The sequence below is a fragment of the Lipotes vexillifer genome, unplaced genomic scaffold, assembly GCF_000442215.2.
Source record: "Lipotes vexillifer unplaced genomic scaffold, Lipotes_vexillifer_v1.1 scaffold419, whole genome shotgun sequence".
NCBI lineage: Eukaryota > Metazoa > Chordata > Mammalia > Artiodactyla > Lipotidae > Lipotes > Lipotes vexillifer.
Window position 1 is genome coordinate 715,277 of NW_006786333.1, and position 16,398 is coordinate 731,674.

The 16,398-nt window shown below is 42.8% G+C and overlaps 1 protein-coding gene across 1 annotated transcript in view; it reads right to left on the bottom strand.

Moving 5' to 3' along the window:
• The window catches only part of GIPC2 (GIPC PDZ domain containing family member 2), an 85,588-nt gene that overhangs the window by 32,403 nt on the left and 36,787 nt on the right, over positions 1-16,398 (bottom strand). The window contains exon 3 of the mRNA XM_007458707.1: positions 15,359-15,539. Coding sequence (XP_007458769.1) covers positions 15,359-15,539 — 181 coding nt within the window. The remainder of the gene's footprint in view (positions 1-15,358; positions 15,540-16,398) is intronic.

Sequence of the window (16,398 nt, forward strand, 5' to 3'; positions counted from 1 at the left end):
AGCGGCGGGGCCTTTGATCCATGGCCACTGAGCCTGCACGTCCGGAGCCTGTGCTCCGCAACGGGAGAGGCCACAACAGTGATAGGCCCCCGTACCGCACAAAAAAAAAAAAAAAAAAAAACAAGATTAGGCGACCACCTGAGCTGAGATTAAGGGCGTGCAGGCCCTGCTCAACCTTAATCTTGTCAGAGACCCCCACCTTTGAACCACTGTTATAAAACCCTCATCAAATCCTCCCGGGTTGGGACACACAGTTTTTCAAGGCAGGAGCCCGCTGTGTCCCCCTTTGCCTGGCAAAGCAATAAAGCTATACTTTTCGACTTCACCCAGAACTCTCTCCAAGACTTGATTCACTCGTGTACAGAGAGGCCGACCTCTCGGTAACACTACCTACATAGGACGCTGTCTTAAGCATTCAAATGGCTGCCGTATGAAAGGTGCTTTGCCCAGTGGTCTGCTTCATACACAGAGAGCTGCTACTGCTGTTGGACTTGCTTCTGCTGATACAGTCCACACTGGAGAGACAGCCATCTGCTCTTCCCATGCTCTCCCCAACAAAACCATTTGCACTGGTTTTCCCAGGATGAGAAACATGCAGAACTCTCTCTTCAAAGGTTCAGGAAACTGTCACTTCAAATACAAAGGTCTCCTTTTTATTCTATCTTCTATAGAACTGTGATTTTTTCCCCCCTTCCATTTACAGGGGAGTAGAAACAACAGATGACCCATTACCCTACTCAGGTTCGCCAAAGTGGCTGAGTTTAAGCCCAGCTCCTCGGCGGGGGGGCACTCAGCAGTGGGGGCCCTCCAGTGTCCATCTCATTGGACCTCTGACCCCCCCATTCAAAACGTCCTGTTAAGAGTTACATGACACCATGTGGGCAAGAGGGCAGACACATCAACACTCCAACCTGGAAACTTAGAGTCCCCCTCCCCTAACCACCCATGTAGGTGAACTAAGTTACTTCACCAAATTCACTAATCCATTTCTATAATTTCCACCTCTAGAGTTCGACAGCATCAAAAATGGTGGCCATATGGCAACTCAGGCAGGACTTTGCAGGATGTGTATACCAATGACCTTCAGCACTGCAGGCCCAGAAATGCTTTTTTCCGGTGTTCCCAGAACTGACCTGAGTCTTAGGGATTGATTCACACTAACCAAATTCACAAGAACAGACATCATACATCAATGTATTAATCATAGGGAGGGATGGTATCAAAGGTCCAAGTGGGCTGCCATGCTTCATTCTCATGAACCCAAAACTTCCTGGGGAAAATGTCCAAGCAGAGACCCAGCCATGAAGGTCTAAGACAGCAAGGCTACGTGGGAAAAGGGGAAGGGATCATGCTCCAGGCCATGAGTTCCAAGACTCCAAAAGCAAGGAGTGGAGAGTTGATGTTTTAGAGTCCCTCCAACTGGGTGACTCTCAGTTTACCAGGCCTCTACCCCTCTTGGGAATAATTCACTTGAAACTTTCTTCCCATTGGGTATCTGAGAAGTTTAGTGCGCATGGATACCAGAGAAAAGGACTTGGGCACAAAGGATAATTCTCACAGTCCAAGGCTGCAAACACGTAGTTCAGTGACATGTGGTCCACAGACATGTTTGTGAAGTGCGCAACGTTTTCAGATTTTTTAAATTAGTTGCCAACTTTTAAAAGTTGGGTGATTTCTCATCAAAATTCAAATTTTAAGTTTCTCTTGGAGACTGACGCATGCCTACAAAACAATAATAATTAGGGTCGACAACTTTACTTTGGGGTTTGTAGCTCTCTGCCCTCATTTTCAGACAATCTCTCAAGGTATAGAATTTTTCACTACATATGGCTATAAAGCGTTATATGCTGTTTCATATACTAGTGTTATTCTTAGACTGCAGTCTTATTTCAAAGGAATAAATATACACACATACATCTACACTATAATTAATGTAGGGGCAAAAACATAGATCATCTGGGAAAATTAAAGGTAACTTTTTAACTGATCATTTAATATGTCCCAGGTACTAGAAATTCTTGATAAGTTGTTTTATTTAATCTTCACAACACTATTACAAGGTAGGTATTACTCTAATTTTACAACTAAACTTACAGTTGAGGCTTGGAGAAGTAAGATGATTTCATCAAGGTCATAGACAACCGGTAAGTGGTAGAGCTGGGCTACCCCAGAGCCACTGCCTGATTTTATATTCTATTAAAGATTATGAGTTGCCATCGGTAACAGACATTAGTTGGCTGTCTTCTCAGTACCCAGTGGTCATGAGGATCACTGTGGTTCAGGGGAAGCTGATTGCTCCCAGCTTCGGGGATGGGACACACGAATGGGCCAAGCTAACTGATCCCCTTCATCAGAGTGATTGTTTCAGAGGTGGACATGTGAACAAAGGTAAGTCAGAAAAAAATCTAAGGACTTTTGCTAGAAATTCTGAGGCAAGGACACTCTCTTTTTCTGTTCTATGTAAATAAGGAAGCACATGGTCCCAGCCATTGCTGATCACCATCTTGGGATACGTTAAGGATATATGGAGGATGAAGCTGATGCCTCAGGCAGCAGAGCAGAAAGGAAGGGCAAGAAACGGGGTCCTGATCACATTGTACAGGCCCTACATAGAGCTTTGTTAATGCCAGCATCACTCACGGATGGTTGATTTATAAGCTTCCCTTTTCTGCATTAGCCAGGGTCGTAAGGTTTTCCACTGTTTCCAAGTGAAAGATACCTCACAGGTACAGAATTGTGTCTGAGCAATGAAGCAACCCTTCTAAAGAGACCTTCCAATGCCTGGACATACATAAATGGCACTGTCCATAAACAGCTGGTGTGCTCCCTTCCCTACCTCGACCCCTGACACTCCCTCCCTCCCTCTCTCTCTCTCTCTCCCCTCACCCCTCTCTCAGAGTAGCTGACATAAAATCTAGCTTTGCCCCAGAATTTAAAACTTTAACTATTCATTCTCTTTTTCTATGTCTCCTTCCTCTCTCCAACATTCTTCAGACTTCTTTAGAATAACTATGTGGTTTTTTTTGTTTTGATCGAGCTGGTAGGGTGCTGGGGCGGATAAGAAGGAAAAGGAGATAAGTGGATGCCACATACACAAGGTGGCTATCGGATCAAAAGGGCTGGCAACACATGACCCAATCCACCCAAAAAAAAAAAAAAAAAAAAAGGCTACACAAAGTTGCTCTTAACTGTTCCTTTGATGAGACTGAACAGTGTAAGACAAGTGTCAGAAGGGAAATAACTATGCCCAAAATCATCTTGTTCTTCAGGTAAGGTGTCATTTGAGAAAAACTCAACCCTATTTTCATAACTCCCTGAAATGACAGGCAAAATTTATTGTGCATCTCTGGGATAATTTTAATCCAGAGGGGACTGTGTCACCAAAAATATTACAAAACTCAGGACTCTAACACGAGGAAGTTAAAAGGATGGCTAAAGTATTTTTATCCTTTTATACTTATTTTATTCCATAGTATGATTTTATGGGAATTCAAAAATCAAAACTTGTTCACTTTTATCCATGGTTTATTACACATATTTTTCCTCCACCTTTTAAAAAGTTTAGTAGTTACAAAAACAATCCTGCCGGGCTTCCCTGGTGGCGCAGTGGTTAAGAATCTGCCTGCCAATGCAGGAGACAAGGGTTCGAGCCCTGCTCATGGAAGATCCCACGTGCCATGGCGCAACTAAGCCCATGCGCCACAACTACTCAGCCTGCACTGTAGAGCCCATGAGCCACAACTACTGAGCCCGAGTGCCACAACTACTGAAGCCCACGCGCCTAGATCCCGTGTTCCACAACAAGAGAAGCCACCCAATGAGAAGCCTGAGCACCGCAACAAAGAGTAGGCCCCACTCTCCGCAACTAGGGAAAGCCCGCGCACAGCAACAAAGACCCAAGGCAGCCAAAAATAAACATAAATAAATAAATAAAATAAAATAAAATGTCTAGTTCATATAAAAAAAAACACAATCCTGTCAATTTAAAAAGTTGAAACAATGTAATCTACCACATTTCTAACATGGAACCGTTTAAGATAATGTTAAAGAAAGCTGTTTAAAATGAGTATGATCATACAGTTAAAAATTATAAAGCTACTAAAAGTGAAATGATTCCGTTTCTCTACTTCCTAGACTAGGAATGCTAGACTTTTTTTTTAAATAATTGTTTTCTGGTTATAAAAGTTAATATTTTGTATTTAAAACGTGAGAAACATGAGAAACCTAAAGAAACAAGTCATTCATAAACACACCACCAGAGATAACTGTTAACATTTCAATATACATATACTGCAAGTCACTTCTTCTAGGTGTAAAGATAGTTTTCTACAAAAAACGGGATATTACTGTACATTGTTTTGTAATCTGTCTTTTTTTTCACTTACTATATCAAACATTTTCCCATACACAAAGGGAACTGTTTATCTGCTTACCTTTTTCTGAAGGCATACTCTGACAATTTTGAGTATAATTTGTCAGATCCATTTTCTTACAATTACATGACACTTCCCATTATACGATGGGAAGAATGTGTATTATTAGAAAAAGAGCAATTATACCAATAAGTTATATTATCTTCACACTGTTCTACCATATTAAGGAAGCCACTTCCATGTTAGCATCAGTTTTGACCCCTTCATCCCACATGGCTATTTTAATTATTAAGCTTACAAACAGCTGAGAACTATTATCTACCTTCCACTCATGGTTGTTATTAATTCTAAAGGCTCCTTAAACATTGTAGTTCTAAGAGAAATCAATCACTGTTTAGGGTAAGTGACATGGGAAATACAGATTACAGAGCTTTCAGTATTATAGATTATAATAATTTCACCTTTCTCAGATTAAAAACATGAGCATTTAATAAGTTTTCCCTTAGACAGAGTTTATAGCTAGAGGAGAAAAGAGTGAATATTTAGGCTGGGTCTTTTTGCAGCTGAGCCTTTACACTGAAAACACATTTATCGGTTACACCCAGCATTCATCTAACACATCTGCCACACCCCACAAAAGAGAACTTGGCTCTTCATTTATCTTCTTCCATAGTATTTTTGTGGTAAATGCCAAACCAATGTCTAGCTAGATATAAGAAAGGCAGAACAAACTCTATGACATGAAAAGATGATTAAGTGGCATGTTCTAGCCCCCAAATTTGTCACTGTGAGTGCTTTAAATCTTTGCCAAAAAATACATGAGAGTGCCACTCTCACATAAAATGCAATACATCTAAAATTAAACTTCTCTCCCTGACTTTCTCCCAAACCATTACTACATCCAATGGCCCCATTTCCAATGATCACTTTTATCACAGGCTTCAACGATAGAAACCTGGGGTTACATTTGCTTCTTCCAAACCTTCTGTCTCCCTCTTTTAGCTAAAGTGCATCAACCCATCTCTAACCTCTAGCTGTGCCTCTGCAGTATTACTCAGGCTTTCTTCTTTCATGCAAATTCCCACTGCTACCTCCGATCCCAGCCCTTATTATTTCCTCCTGGACTACTGCAGCAGCTTCTGACGTGGTTTCTCCTCTAATCAAATACAGCCAACATTCCTCCTCCGGGCTTAACTCCCCAAAGTCTATTTCATCATTTCATTCTTTAGTTCTAATATCTCCATGATTCCCTATTATCCTCTCCAACAAGCTCAGGTTCCCCACCTAGTTTTCAGAGGTCTTCTTAACATGGCCTGGAGCTGTTTGTTGTTGTTGTTTTTTTGGGTTTTTTTGAGGTACGCGGGCCTCTCACCGTTGTGGCCTCCCCCGTTGCGGAGCACAGGCTCCGGACGCGCAGGCTCAGCGGCCATGGCTCACGGGCCCAGCCGCTCCGCGGCACGTGGGATCCTCCCGGACCGGGGCACGAACCCGCGTCCCCTGCATCGGCAGGCGGACTCCCAACCACTGCGCCACCAGGGAAGCCCTGGAGCTGTTTTTGCAGCCTGATTTGCTGCAGTCCCTCCAAGACTCTTTTCCACAGGAAACCCTCCTTCCTTGTCTGTACTTCCCCTGCCATCCTGCAAGGCCAAGTTCAAGTGCAATCTTCTTCAGGAATCTTTCTCACCTACTCATATCTTTCCCCTCTTTAAACACCCACTTAAACGTCTGTAGTGGATTTAAATTTTTGCTCCACAGTTCTGGAGAAAAGAAATGTCAGGTTGAATCTGATTGGCAGCCCCTCACTCCACAGGTTTGGTGAGAAACTGAGTCTTGGCCTTTGCTTTGGGAGTCTCCCCTTCTCGGGATCCAGAGGGCTGATATGGTGCTCAGTCCAGCACAGATCCTACTCTGAAGCTTGACCTCCAAGTCAGTGTGTCCAAGCCCAGGGCACAGGGGCTCTTTCACCTCAGATGGCAAGGTCACAGCTCTCACAGCCCTGATATCCCTTTGCAACTCTATCAGGAGTCCTATCACTTCTCATGGGGAGTTACATGGGAATGAGACACTGGTCCTTGATACTGGTGGGACATGCTATATAAGCCATCTGTCCCGTGGCTTATCACTTTGGGAAAATTCCTTCGCAATCTTACCACTGCTCCCAGCCTCCCTCACTCTCAGCTTCAGAACCCTTCTCCGTCATGGACAAATCAGCTCTCAGATGAACTACCCTTTGTTTAAATCTGCATTACAGCACATATCATATGGTTTGCATTATAGTCTAAGAGGCAGTAACACATACTGTTAGGCGCAGAAGCCTCAGGAGCAAACAGGAATGGAGTACTATACTTGCACTGAATGACCTCAGGGAGGTATTTAACTGCCCAAAGCCTCAGTTTACTTACCTAGGAAATCTTCATAGGAATGACACAAGGATTGAATCAGGCCAGAATAGAAGTCCTAGTAGCAATGACTTACATTTATGCAGCACTGTGTGCCAAGCACTATTCTAAGTGCTTTACGTATATTAACACATTCAATCCCCACAACATTTTATGGATAAGTAAACAGGCATAGAGGGAGTAAGTAAGTAGTCCAAGATCACATAGGAAGTAAGCAGCAGAGGTAGGAATTCAACCCAAGCAGTGTGGCTCAGAATCTATACCTTTAACCATTATACCATATTGCTTCTAATGAGCAATTGCTTCAAATGGTAGCTATTACGGCTATTGATAAACTACCTAATTCTTTTTTTCGGGGGGGGGGGCACTGTTGTGGCCTCTCCCGTTGCGGAGCACAGGCTCTGGACGCGCAGGCTCAGCGGCTAGGCCGTGGGATCTTCCCGAACCGGGGCACGAACCCGTGTCCCTTGCATCGGCAGGCGAACTCTCAACCACTGCGCCACCAGGGAAGCCCAAACTACCTGATTCTTAATATATCTGCCTCCTTATGTAAATTGCAAGCTCCTTGAGGACAGTAAACATGCTGACTCATCCATAACAGCTGTTAGGGGCTGGCTCTGGAGGCTCGCTGCAGGGGTTAGAAGCCTACCTCCCTAGCTAACTCTAACTCTAAGCCTACCTCCCTAGCTACCTCACTAGCTAACTAACAGAGGTTAGAAGCCTACCTCCCTAACTAACTCTAACTCTAAGCCTACCTCCCTAGCTACCTCACTAGCTAACTCTAAAATCTTGGACAGACTGCTTAACTTTTTAGAATGGCTGTAAGGATTAAATTATTTCCGACTTAGAAAGTACTTAGAAAAGTGAACGGCAGCTGTGACAATGACATACTGATATAGTTCATTATTTGATATGAGATGTGATTTACCATCTGTCTTTCCAGGATCCGGAAGAGTGCCAGAGTTCTCAACAAATATTTGCTAATCACCAACTCACCCACATTGTCTGTCTTGCTTCATGTGCGGTTCATCCTGTTTCTAAAATTACTCCTTAAAGAAAGGGCTACACCTTCAAGATAGTGTCAACAGTAATAATAGCAGCTAACTTCCACCAAAGACTTATATGCACCAGGGACTGTTCTGATTGTTTTTGTGTTTAATCATTTAATCCTCACAACAGCCCAATGTGGCCGATACTATTATCTTTACTTTTTGTGTGAGGAAACCAAAGCACAGAAAGGTTAATTCACCCAATGTCACATTAACACACAGCCCATATGTGGCAGAGTCTACGTACTTAACTACTTACACTTTGTTGTCCCTTTTGTAACTTTTTTCATAGTCTACAGGATATTTAGTAGAATTCAGTATATATAAAAGTACTGGACTTCCCTGGTGGTACAGTGGTTAAGAACCCGCCTGCCAACGCAGGGGACATGGGTTCGAACCCTAGTCCGCGAAGATCTCACATGCCACGGAGCAACTAAGCCCGTGTGCCACAGCTACTGAGCCTGTGCTCTAGAGCCCGTGCGCCACAACTACTGAAGCTCAAGCGCCTAGAGCCCGTGCTCCACAACAAGAGAAGGTACCTCAATGAGAAGCCCGCGCACCGCAACAAAGAGTAGCCCCCGCTCGCCGCAACTAGAGAAAGCCCAGGCGCAGTAACGGAGACCCAACGCAGCCAAAAATAATTAATGAATTAATTAAGAAAGAAAAAAAAAGTACCAAAAGCACTGTTGCTTGAAAAATGTTCACTCGAAATAGCATGAATAGTAGAGAGTATTTTTTAAATGTCTGAAGTGTCTATCTAAGAAGTCATAATACTTAAAAGCCAAAGTTTCTCTTAATAGCAAATAGACTTAGTCTTTGAAAATGAGCACATCAGTTAAGCTGAATCACGAAGATGAGGTAAAAGTTTTCCAGCTGTGAATGACTCAAGGGAATCGGACGTACTTCACATACTGAACATCCTATTCTGATGGGCACATAGCACAGAAATGAGGTCTCCAAAAGAAGACATAGCCCAGAGATCTGTAACAAAATCTAACCCCAAAACAGAGACTATCGATGCTTTAGGAGGCCAACATTCTTTCAACTCCCTTTCTGTCTTCAAAACACTTTACTGATACATTTCATAACCTCCTTCCACAAACCTCTTTCCATAAAGTGGAACAATTACAAATTAAAGAAATTCTCCAGGATAAGTTAAGTGGAGACTCATCTAAATAAAACTGAATCAAGGCCTCATAACATTTAAAAATTAAAAGGCCTCGTAAGAAAACAAACCAGTTGAACTAGTCTGATCCTTCAGCCAGTTAAATGGAAGAATGAATTTTCACAGCCCTGGGAAAATCTAGGTTTACAGGACAAACTCTGAAGGGTTGAGCTCATTGTGGAGACATGTTCCTTTTCACTGGCAAAAGAGAAAAGGAAGTGAGCCATGCCCTAAAAAATTACCACTAGAGACATTCCAGCCGATACTTGATAAGAACTGGGAAGGCTGCCATCAACTCATGGCTAGAAGATGGAAAATTTGGATCGGAATGCAGCTGACCAGGAGAAACCATGTTAGGTATGAATAAGATTTCCCATTAAATTACAAGTTTTCAACAAGGGGGTCATTTAAACCAGCTTTCAAATGTTTTTGTTTTTTGTTTTCTGTGGGTTTTTTTTGCTGTGACACACAGTGAGAAATATATATAATACATTATATCATGACATATATTATATATCTGAGACACCCATATGCATACATGGAAACACTGAAACTGAAACAATGCTTATCCTTACTAGGCACAAAGCACTATGAAATTTTCAGTTCTATTCTACTTTTTGTTCCAAACACACTAGTTGAGACCTACTGGCTGAAAAACAGCTATTTAAACCAGCAGAGGAGATTCTGAGGGTATGTTTTATAATAGCGTTTATTCCTCCCTCAGAGTTCCGTAGCCAACTTAGGAAAGCTGCGATGGCGCAGCTGCTCTTGGGACAAGTGACTTGTTCCTTGAGTGCTTGGGTAAAGGCCACCCAGAAGCTGGCTCTTCCAAGTCCAGCCATTCCTCACTGTGCTGACTCCTTCTCTTTCTATCCCTTGAATGCTGGGGTTCCCCCACAGCTCTCTTTTTGGCCTTTTTCTCTTATTACTCTGAGTAACTGGATCTACTTCCATGGCCTCAAGTTACTCAGAAATCCCATTCCCTAGGCCCCAATTCCAAATGCCCATCTACATCTAACGCATTTCCAACTGAACTGTCCCACAGATTTCAAACTCTTAAGGCCCAAAATTGTACTGTAAGTACAATCTCTCCTCCCTGCCTCCTCACCCAAATCTTTCTTTTCCAGTTTTCCTCCTCTCAAGGAATAGCACCACACACAATCCACAAATCTGTGGATCATCATTTGCAACTTCTTTTCCTATACCTCAACCTCCAATGCGTTACCAATTTTACCTTCTTAATATTCAATGGTATGCAGGTAAATGTTTAACAGTCACCTTTCCAGGTTAAATAAAAAAAAAAAAAAAAAAAAAAAGCCCTGACTTGCAGCCCTTCTCTATTTCTGTGACGCAAATACCGCACCAGAGCCAATTTCAAGCAACCGACTTGATGCCACTGAACATGGAATTGAAAAGAGATGGGCACTAATGGCTCCAGCACACCACCATCTAATCCTCAGAACCATTTCTTATCTCCGTGCCTACTGGCACTGTCTCCGGATTTCATCTTGCTTCTCCTCAACACAATAGAGTCTTTATTGACTTCCTGACCTTGTACTCATACCCTACCTCTCTGACATAGTCTCCAAAATACCTCTCTAAAATCCAGGTCTCATTATGCTTCTCCCCTGCCTAAACCTCTTCAGTGGTTCTCCACTGTCCACTCTTTATCTATATACACAAGGCCGTTGATAATTTGGTGCCCACTGACTCTTGGGCTTTGTCTCTTGCCACACCACCACCTACAACCTCTATTCCAATCACACCCACATACATCATATTCTAAGATATATGATACTGCTTCATGCTTCTGCACCTTTGTTTATTCTATTCCTACTCCCTAGGACAACCTTCCCTGATCTGTTCATTGAGTAAGCCTCTTAGGATTCAGCTCAAACTCCTTCTCCAGGAAGCTTTTCCTAAACTCCTTGGTTGGTTTGATGCATCCCACTTTTAGACCTCCAGTACATTCTATCACCTCTAACACCCTTTACTGAAATGTTTTCATATCCATCTCTTCTCCAATTCACCAGACATGAGTTTTTTTTTTTCTTTTCTTCTTTTTTTTTTTTTGGCTCTGTTGGGTCTTTGCTGCTGCGCGGGCTTTCTCTAGTTGCAGTGAGCGGGGGCTACTCTTCGTTGCGGTGCGCGGGCTTCTCACTGTGGTGGCTTCTCTTGTTGCAGAGCACGGGCCTCAGTAGTTGCGGCACGCGGGCTTCAGTAGTTGTGGCTTGCAGGCTCTAGAGGGCAAGCTCAGTAGTTGTGGCGCATGGGCTTAGTTGTTCCGCGGCATATGGGATCTTCCCGGACCAGGGATTGAACCCGTGTCCCCTGAACCGGCAGGTGGACTCTTAACCACTGCACCACCAGGGAAGTCCCTAGACATGCATTTCTTGAAGGCAAGAACTGGATCTTATTTATGGAATACCAAGTATGTAGTATGGTGATGGAACACAGTAGTTTCTCGATAAACAGTGACTCTTATCCCAGCAACTAGCACCCTAAGACCAGTATATACTAATTACTCAAATATTCATTGAATGAAAACATATTGGTAAGTTCTTGCCATCTGCCCAAGCCCAAAGGACTGCTAAGACACCCGACCTATACCTTCTATATTGTCAGGAAGTCCAAGATCTACTGCCATAGTCAAATAACTTGCACTGTATTTTCTTTATTTGCTTCTTGGCCTCTGTATTAGTTTCCTGGGGCTGCCATAACAAAGGACCACATGGCTTAAACAACAAAAACTTATTTTCCTACAGTTATGGGGGCTAGACGTCTGTTACCAGGGTTACTTTCTTCTGAGGCCTCTCTCCTTGGCTTGCAGTTGGCTGTCTTCATGTTCACAAGGCATTCGCCCCCTACATGTATGTCTCCATGTCCAATTTTTCTCTTCTTGTAAATACACCAGTCATATTGGACCAGGGGGCCACCCTGATGACCTCATTTTAACTTAGTTACCTCTTTAAAGATCCTATCTCCAAATATTGTCACATTCTGAGGTACTGGAGATTAGGACTTCAACATACAAATTTTAGGGGGACACAATTCAGTCCATAACAGCTTCCTACTAGACTGTGAGCTTCTCAAGAGGCAGGAGCTATAACTTAGTCTTTTTTTCTTAGTATCTGCTAGGCATAGCAGAGTACCTGGAACACAGCAGATTCTCAAATTATTTGTTGGATACATAAATGAAGGACCTTCCAGGAGTGTAGTCCAAATCTATGGAGTGAGGTCCCTTCCAAATTTGGTGGCCAGCACCAAGAAGAATATGGCTTTAGCCTTTCCCTGAAAGAAAGTTAGATACTGTCATGGTCTCCAGATAGCCCACTGCCAAACAGCCATCTATATAGCACCCAAAACTTAGTAGAATAATAAAATCCTTAAGACTAGACACCCAAAGCCAGTTGACAATACCCTCCTCCCTCCAGACTCATTCTGATACACCAGACTGACAGCACCATGCATGGATAGAGTCAGATTCAAAGTCAAGAGAAAACAAACACTTCTCTACCTAAAGAACAAGATGTAAAAGCTTAGAGAAATGGTTAAATGGACATCTGCCTTTTCCTACCCAAAAGGAAACTTCCTCCCCTTCACTGTTCTGTGTGATTTTGGTGGGCCTGTCAGTTATGTAGTCTGCCTTCCCCACTATCAAGACAGACACACGACCTAATAAGTAACCCCCTCCCAGGAATCTGAATCCTAAGTGGGGTAACATGAAGACAAGAAATAACCAGAGGGAGTCAATTAAGCCAGTACCATGAAGGGTTCCTGGTTCACACATCCCTGAAACAGCCTCAGTTCCTACCTTTCCAAGACTTGATTAAACTGTCTTTGTTTCTGAGACCTACTTGATAGTCTTTCCCAAAAATGTCTTTTCCTTAAATTAGATAGTGCTTATTCTGTAGCTCCCAAAGAATCTTGACACATATGGTGGCCCCTAGAAGTGGGGTGTGCGTAGTGGTGGATGTAAAATATGGAAATAAAACAGGCAGTAAGGATTCCCTCATCAGCGGTTAAGAAGTTGTGTTCATCATACCTGCTATGCCAGCACAAAGAAGCCAACTACATTATTCCCTCCTATATTTTGGGACACAGTCCACATGCCTCCCCAGGCTAAATCTTTGGGAAGCTGATAGGAAAATCTCAAGATACTGGAGTGTGTGGCTATTTCTGACAGCTTTTGGTTAAGTCCAAGAAATCACTTAGGCCATCTTGGCTGAAGCTATCTGAATGCAAAGAAGACAATTCTGCCTCATGTAGACTGGCCCTTTCTCCCGGTAGGAATCTATGATGACAGAGTCAGATGATGAAGGACTTTAAATTTGAATCAATGAATCAGTGAAAATGCTAGAAAAACACAGGAAGGAAGGAAACATAGCAAAAGATAAGATTGGGGTGGAGAGAATGGGGCCAAGATTGGTCCCCCAAGTGCCTCCTGATATATATTCCCTCCCTGGCAAAGAGCTAAGTGCTGAAATAAGGCCACAGGGTAAGGAACAAGCTAGCGTTGCCTTTATCCTAGAGTCAAAAAGATAGGCACCAAAATTAAGGGCTGAAGGGTGGGCAGAGAAGCAAGGCCTACTTCTAAGAGAAATCCCCGGGCTAGGGCCCAGAGGCAAACATTGATCTACAGAGTGAAAAATGCATGTAGACCAGCAGGTGTTACATTGAGTTAAGCTGCCATTGAAACCATGGAAAATAAAAACTTGTCACTGCCCCAAAATCAATCTCCAGGTATCCTAACTCATACTACCAGAATGTGAGCTGCCTGAAATAATATACCCCCATTAGGAAAATCCTTTTCAAATTTGTCCATGGAATTCATATGAAGCAAAAGAGCAAGTTCAGCCATTGCAGACACATAAGGCAGTGAAGTACACCAGTCCATACATGTATCTCAAATATGGAAGGAAAAAATCTAATCATGGAACAATAATAGCTAAATACAATGAGCTCTGTAACGTCCAAGACTATTACCAACCTAACATCCAAGTTAAGGTGTACCAGCAACTTTCTACAAAAAAACACAGGGACCACACAGTTTATATGCAGACAAGGAAAAACAGGAAGAGATCAACTCTGGAAAACAGATTCTACGGTAGAAATAAATGTAGAAAGAAATTATATTTCTTGAGCTGTACTAAGAGAATAACTTTGATTTACAAAGCACCTAAATCAGATACTCTTTATTTCAAACTGCCTACATCCTATTAGTTTATATGCTGTGATACCTGGGAAGTTGGTTACCAAATAAAGCCATTTCAAAAGGGGCTGCTGGATAGAACTCTGCGTGCTGGCCCACCTTCCTCTGTGGGAAGTGAGCTCAGATGCTGTGATGTACCATGCAGAACCACAGTATCTGCGGCAGTGGTTCCTAGAATGGTCCCTCCAGGAGCACTACTGGCATAAGGCATCCTTTTCTTACATCTTCTTGGAACTCTGTCATCCACAAGCAATACCACCTACACTCCATTTCTATTAAATGGCACAGAATCGCTTGAAAGCAGAGAAAGTGTTTCAATTTCGTATGGCTAGGATCTGCCCCTTACTTGCTTAGGGTGGGGAAATGTAATTGCCCAGACCTACTGCATTCACCCATCATTGTCATTAACTGCCCTGAGAAAGGCCATTAGAGACAAACTATAAGGACTATTTATGTTTTGTGAGCAAAGGAGAAAGAACATAAGGTGGGTGGAGTCACAGATGAGCAAGGGCGGGCTGAGAATGATTCTGCTGAAGATATTTTAACACTGATGAACACTAGGCCATCATTTGGCTGATTAAAATAGTTCTGGGCAGTGAGAGAGAAGCTGGCACATTCTCCTGTGGATGAGATAGCCCTAGGGGTTTGAACAGCAGTTGGAACACAGCTGCCATGGCTAAAACCAAGCAAGTACAGATGTCACACCAAAGTAGAAGCAATTTCATACCATCCCACACTGCCAAGTTCAAAATGCCAATGGAGGAAAAGTATTGAAGGCAGTCTTTAAAATAGACCAAATAACTACTTTAAATACCAATTCTGTGTGTAACTAAAATTTTTGCTGTTGAGGTCCATGAGTGACAGATACCACTGTTTAGAGAGCTCAGTCAAAAAGCTCCCTGCTCAGCAAGATGAACGCAATACAAGGTGCTGCTCTTCGAGCTTGGAGCAAATTGAGTCACTATACATGACACTTTATAACTCCAAAATGTCTTTTTAAGAAAATGTCCTTCTAGGTAATCTTTTTCTCCTTCAATGGTTGTTTTCCTTATAGGTAGAGCTTATCTATCACTTCCTACGTTCTTAACTGATATACAAAAGCACATGGCACCATATCTCAGTACTCATTTCCCTGAGAAAGATAAGCCAAACCGACTTACCAAAGGCCTTCTTAGGTTCTATTAACTTCAAGGTAAAGAGTTCCTCTTTTTTTAATTCCTTTAACTTCTTAGCAACATCAAAGTGACGCCACCCAAGGATAGTTTCTCCATTGATGGCTTCAATGTGATCCCCCACACAGATTGTTTTAACTGAGTCAACTATGCTGCCATCTTTAATTCTCTGAAAGAAAATGAAGGGTAATACTTAATATAAAATAGCACTGTGTAACATTACTTATCATGCTCTTGAGACATTACATACAATATACTGACATATCAACAAGGCAGTTTAATGTTCAGTTAAAGACAGAAGCCCAAACAACAAAGACAACCATCCTACTCCCAACCATTCTTCTTTATCATTCAGAATTCAGCTTCCATCACAGTCACCACCTCCTCTGAGTAGCTTTTCCTGACACCACCCAGCCCACTCCAAGACTAGGTAAGGTGTCACTCTCATGTAGTACTTTCTGCTACATAAGTTGAGCTCTAAGCTAGGTACTTTACATTCGCCATCTCAATTAATTTTAACAAACTTTATGAGAGTCTCATGTCTTGATCAGAAGATCAAGGAATTTGCCAGGTTCAACAAACCATACTGCAACTGTTCATTTATCGCTCAGTCTCCACTACTGAACTGTAATATCCTTGGGGACAGAGATGGTCTTCTTCACCACTGCCCTGTGCCTAGCACATCTGCACAGAAAAGTCCCTCCATAAATGATTGTTGAATCATTTCAACATGAGGCCCATTACATCAGAATAAAGCTTGAGCTTTTTCTACCAGCTACAGTTTTTAAACCTTAGTTACAAATGCAAGACAAGAATTGGTAGTTAAGAATATTGATACTTGGGCTTCCCTGGTGGCGCAGTGGTTGAGAGTCCGCCTGCCGATGCAGGGGACACGGGTCCGTGCCCCTGTCCGGGAAGATCCCACATGCCGCGGAGCGGCTGGGCCGGTGAGCCACGGCCACTGAGCCTGCGCGTCCGGAGCCTGTGCTCCGCAACGGGAGAGGCCACAACAGTGAGAGGCCCGCGTA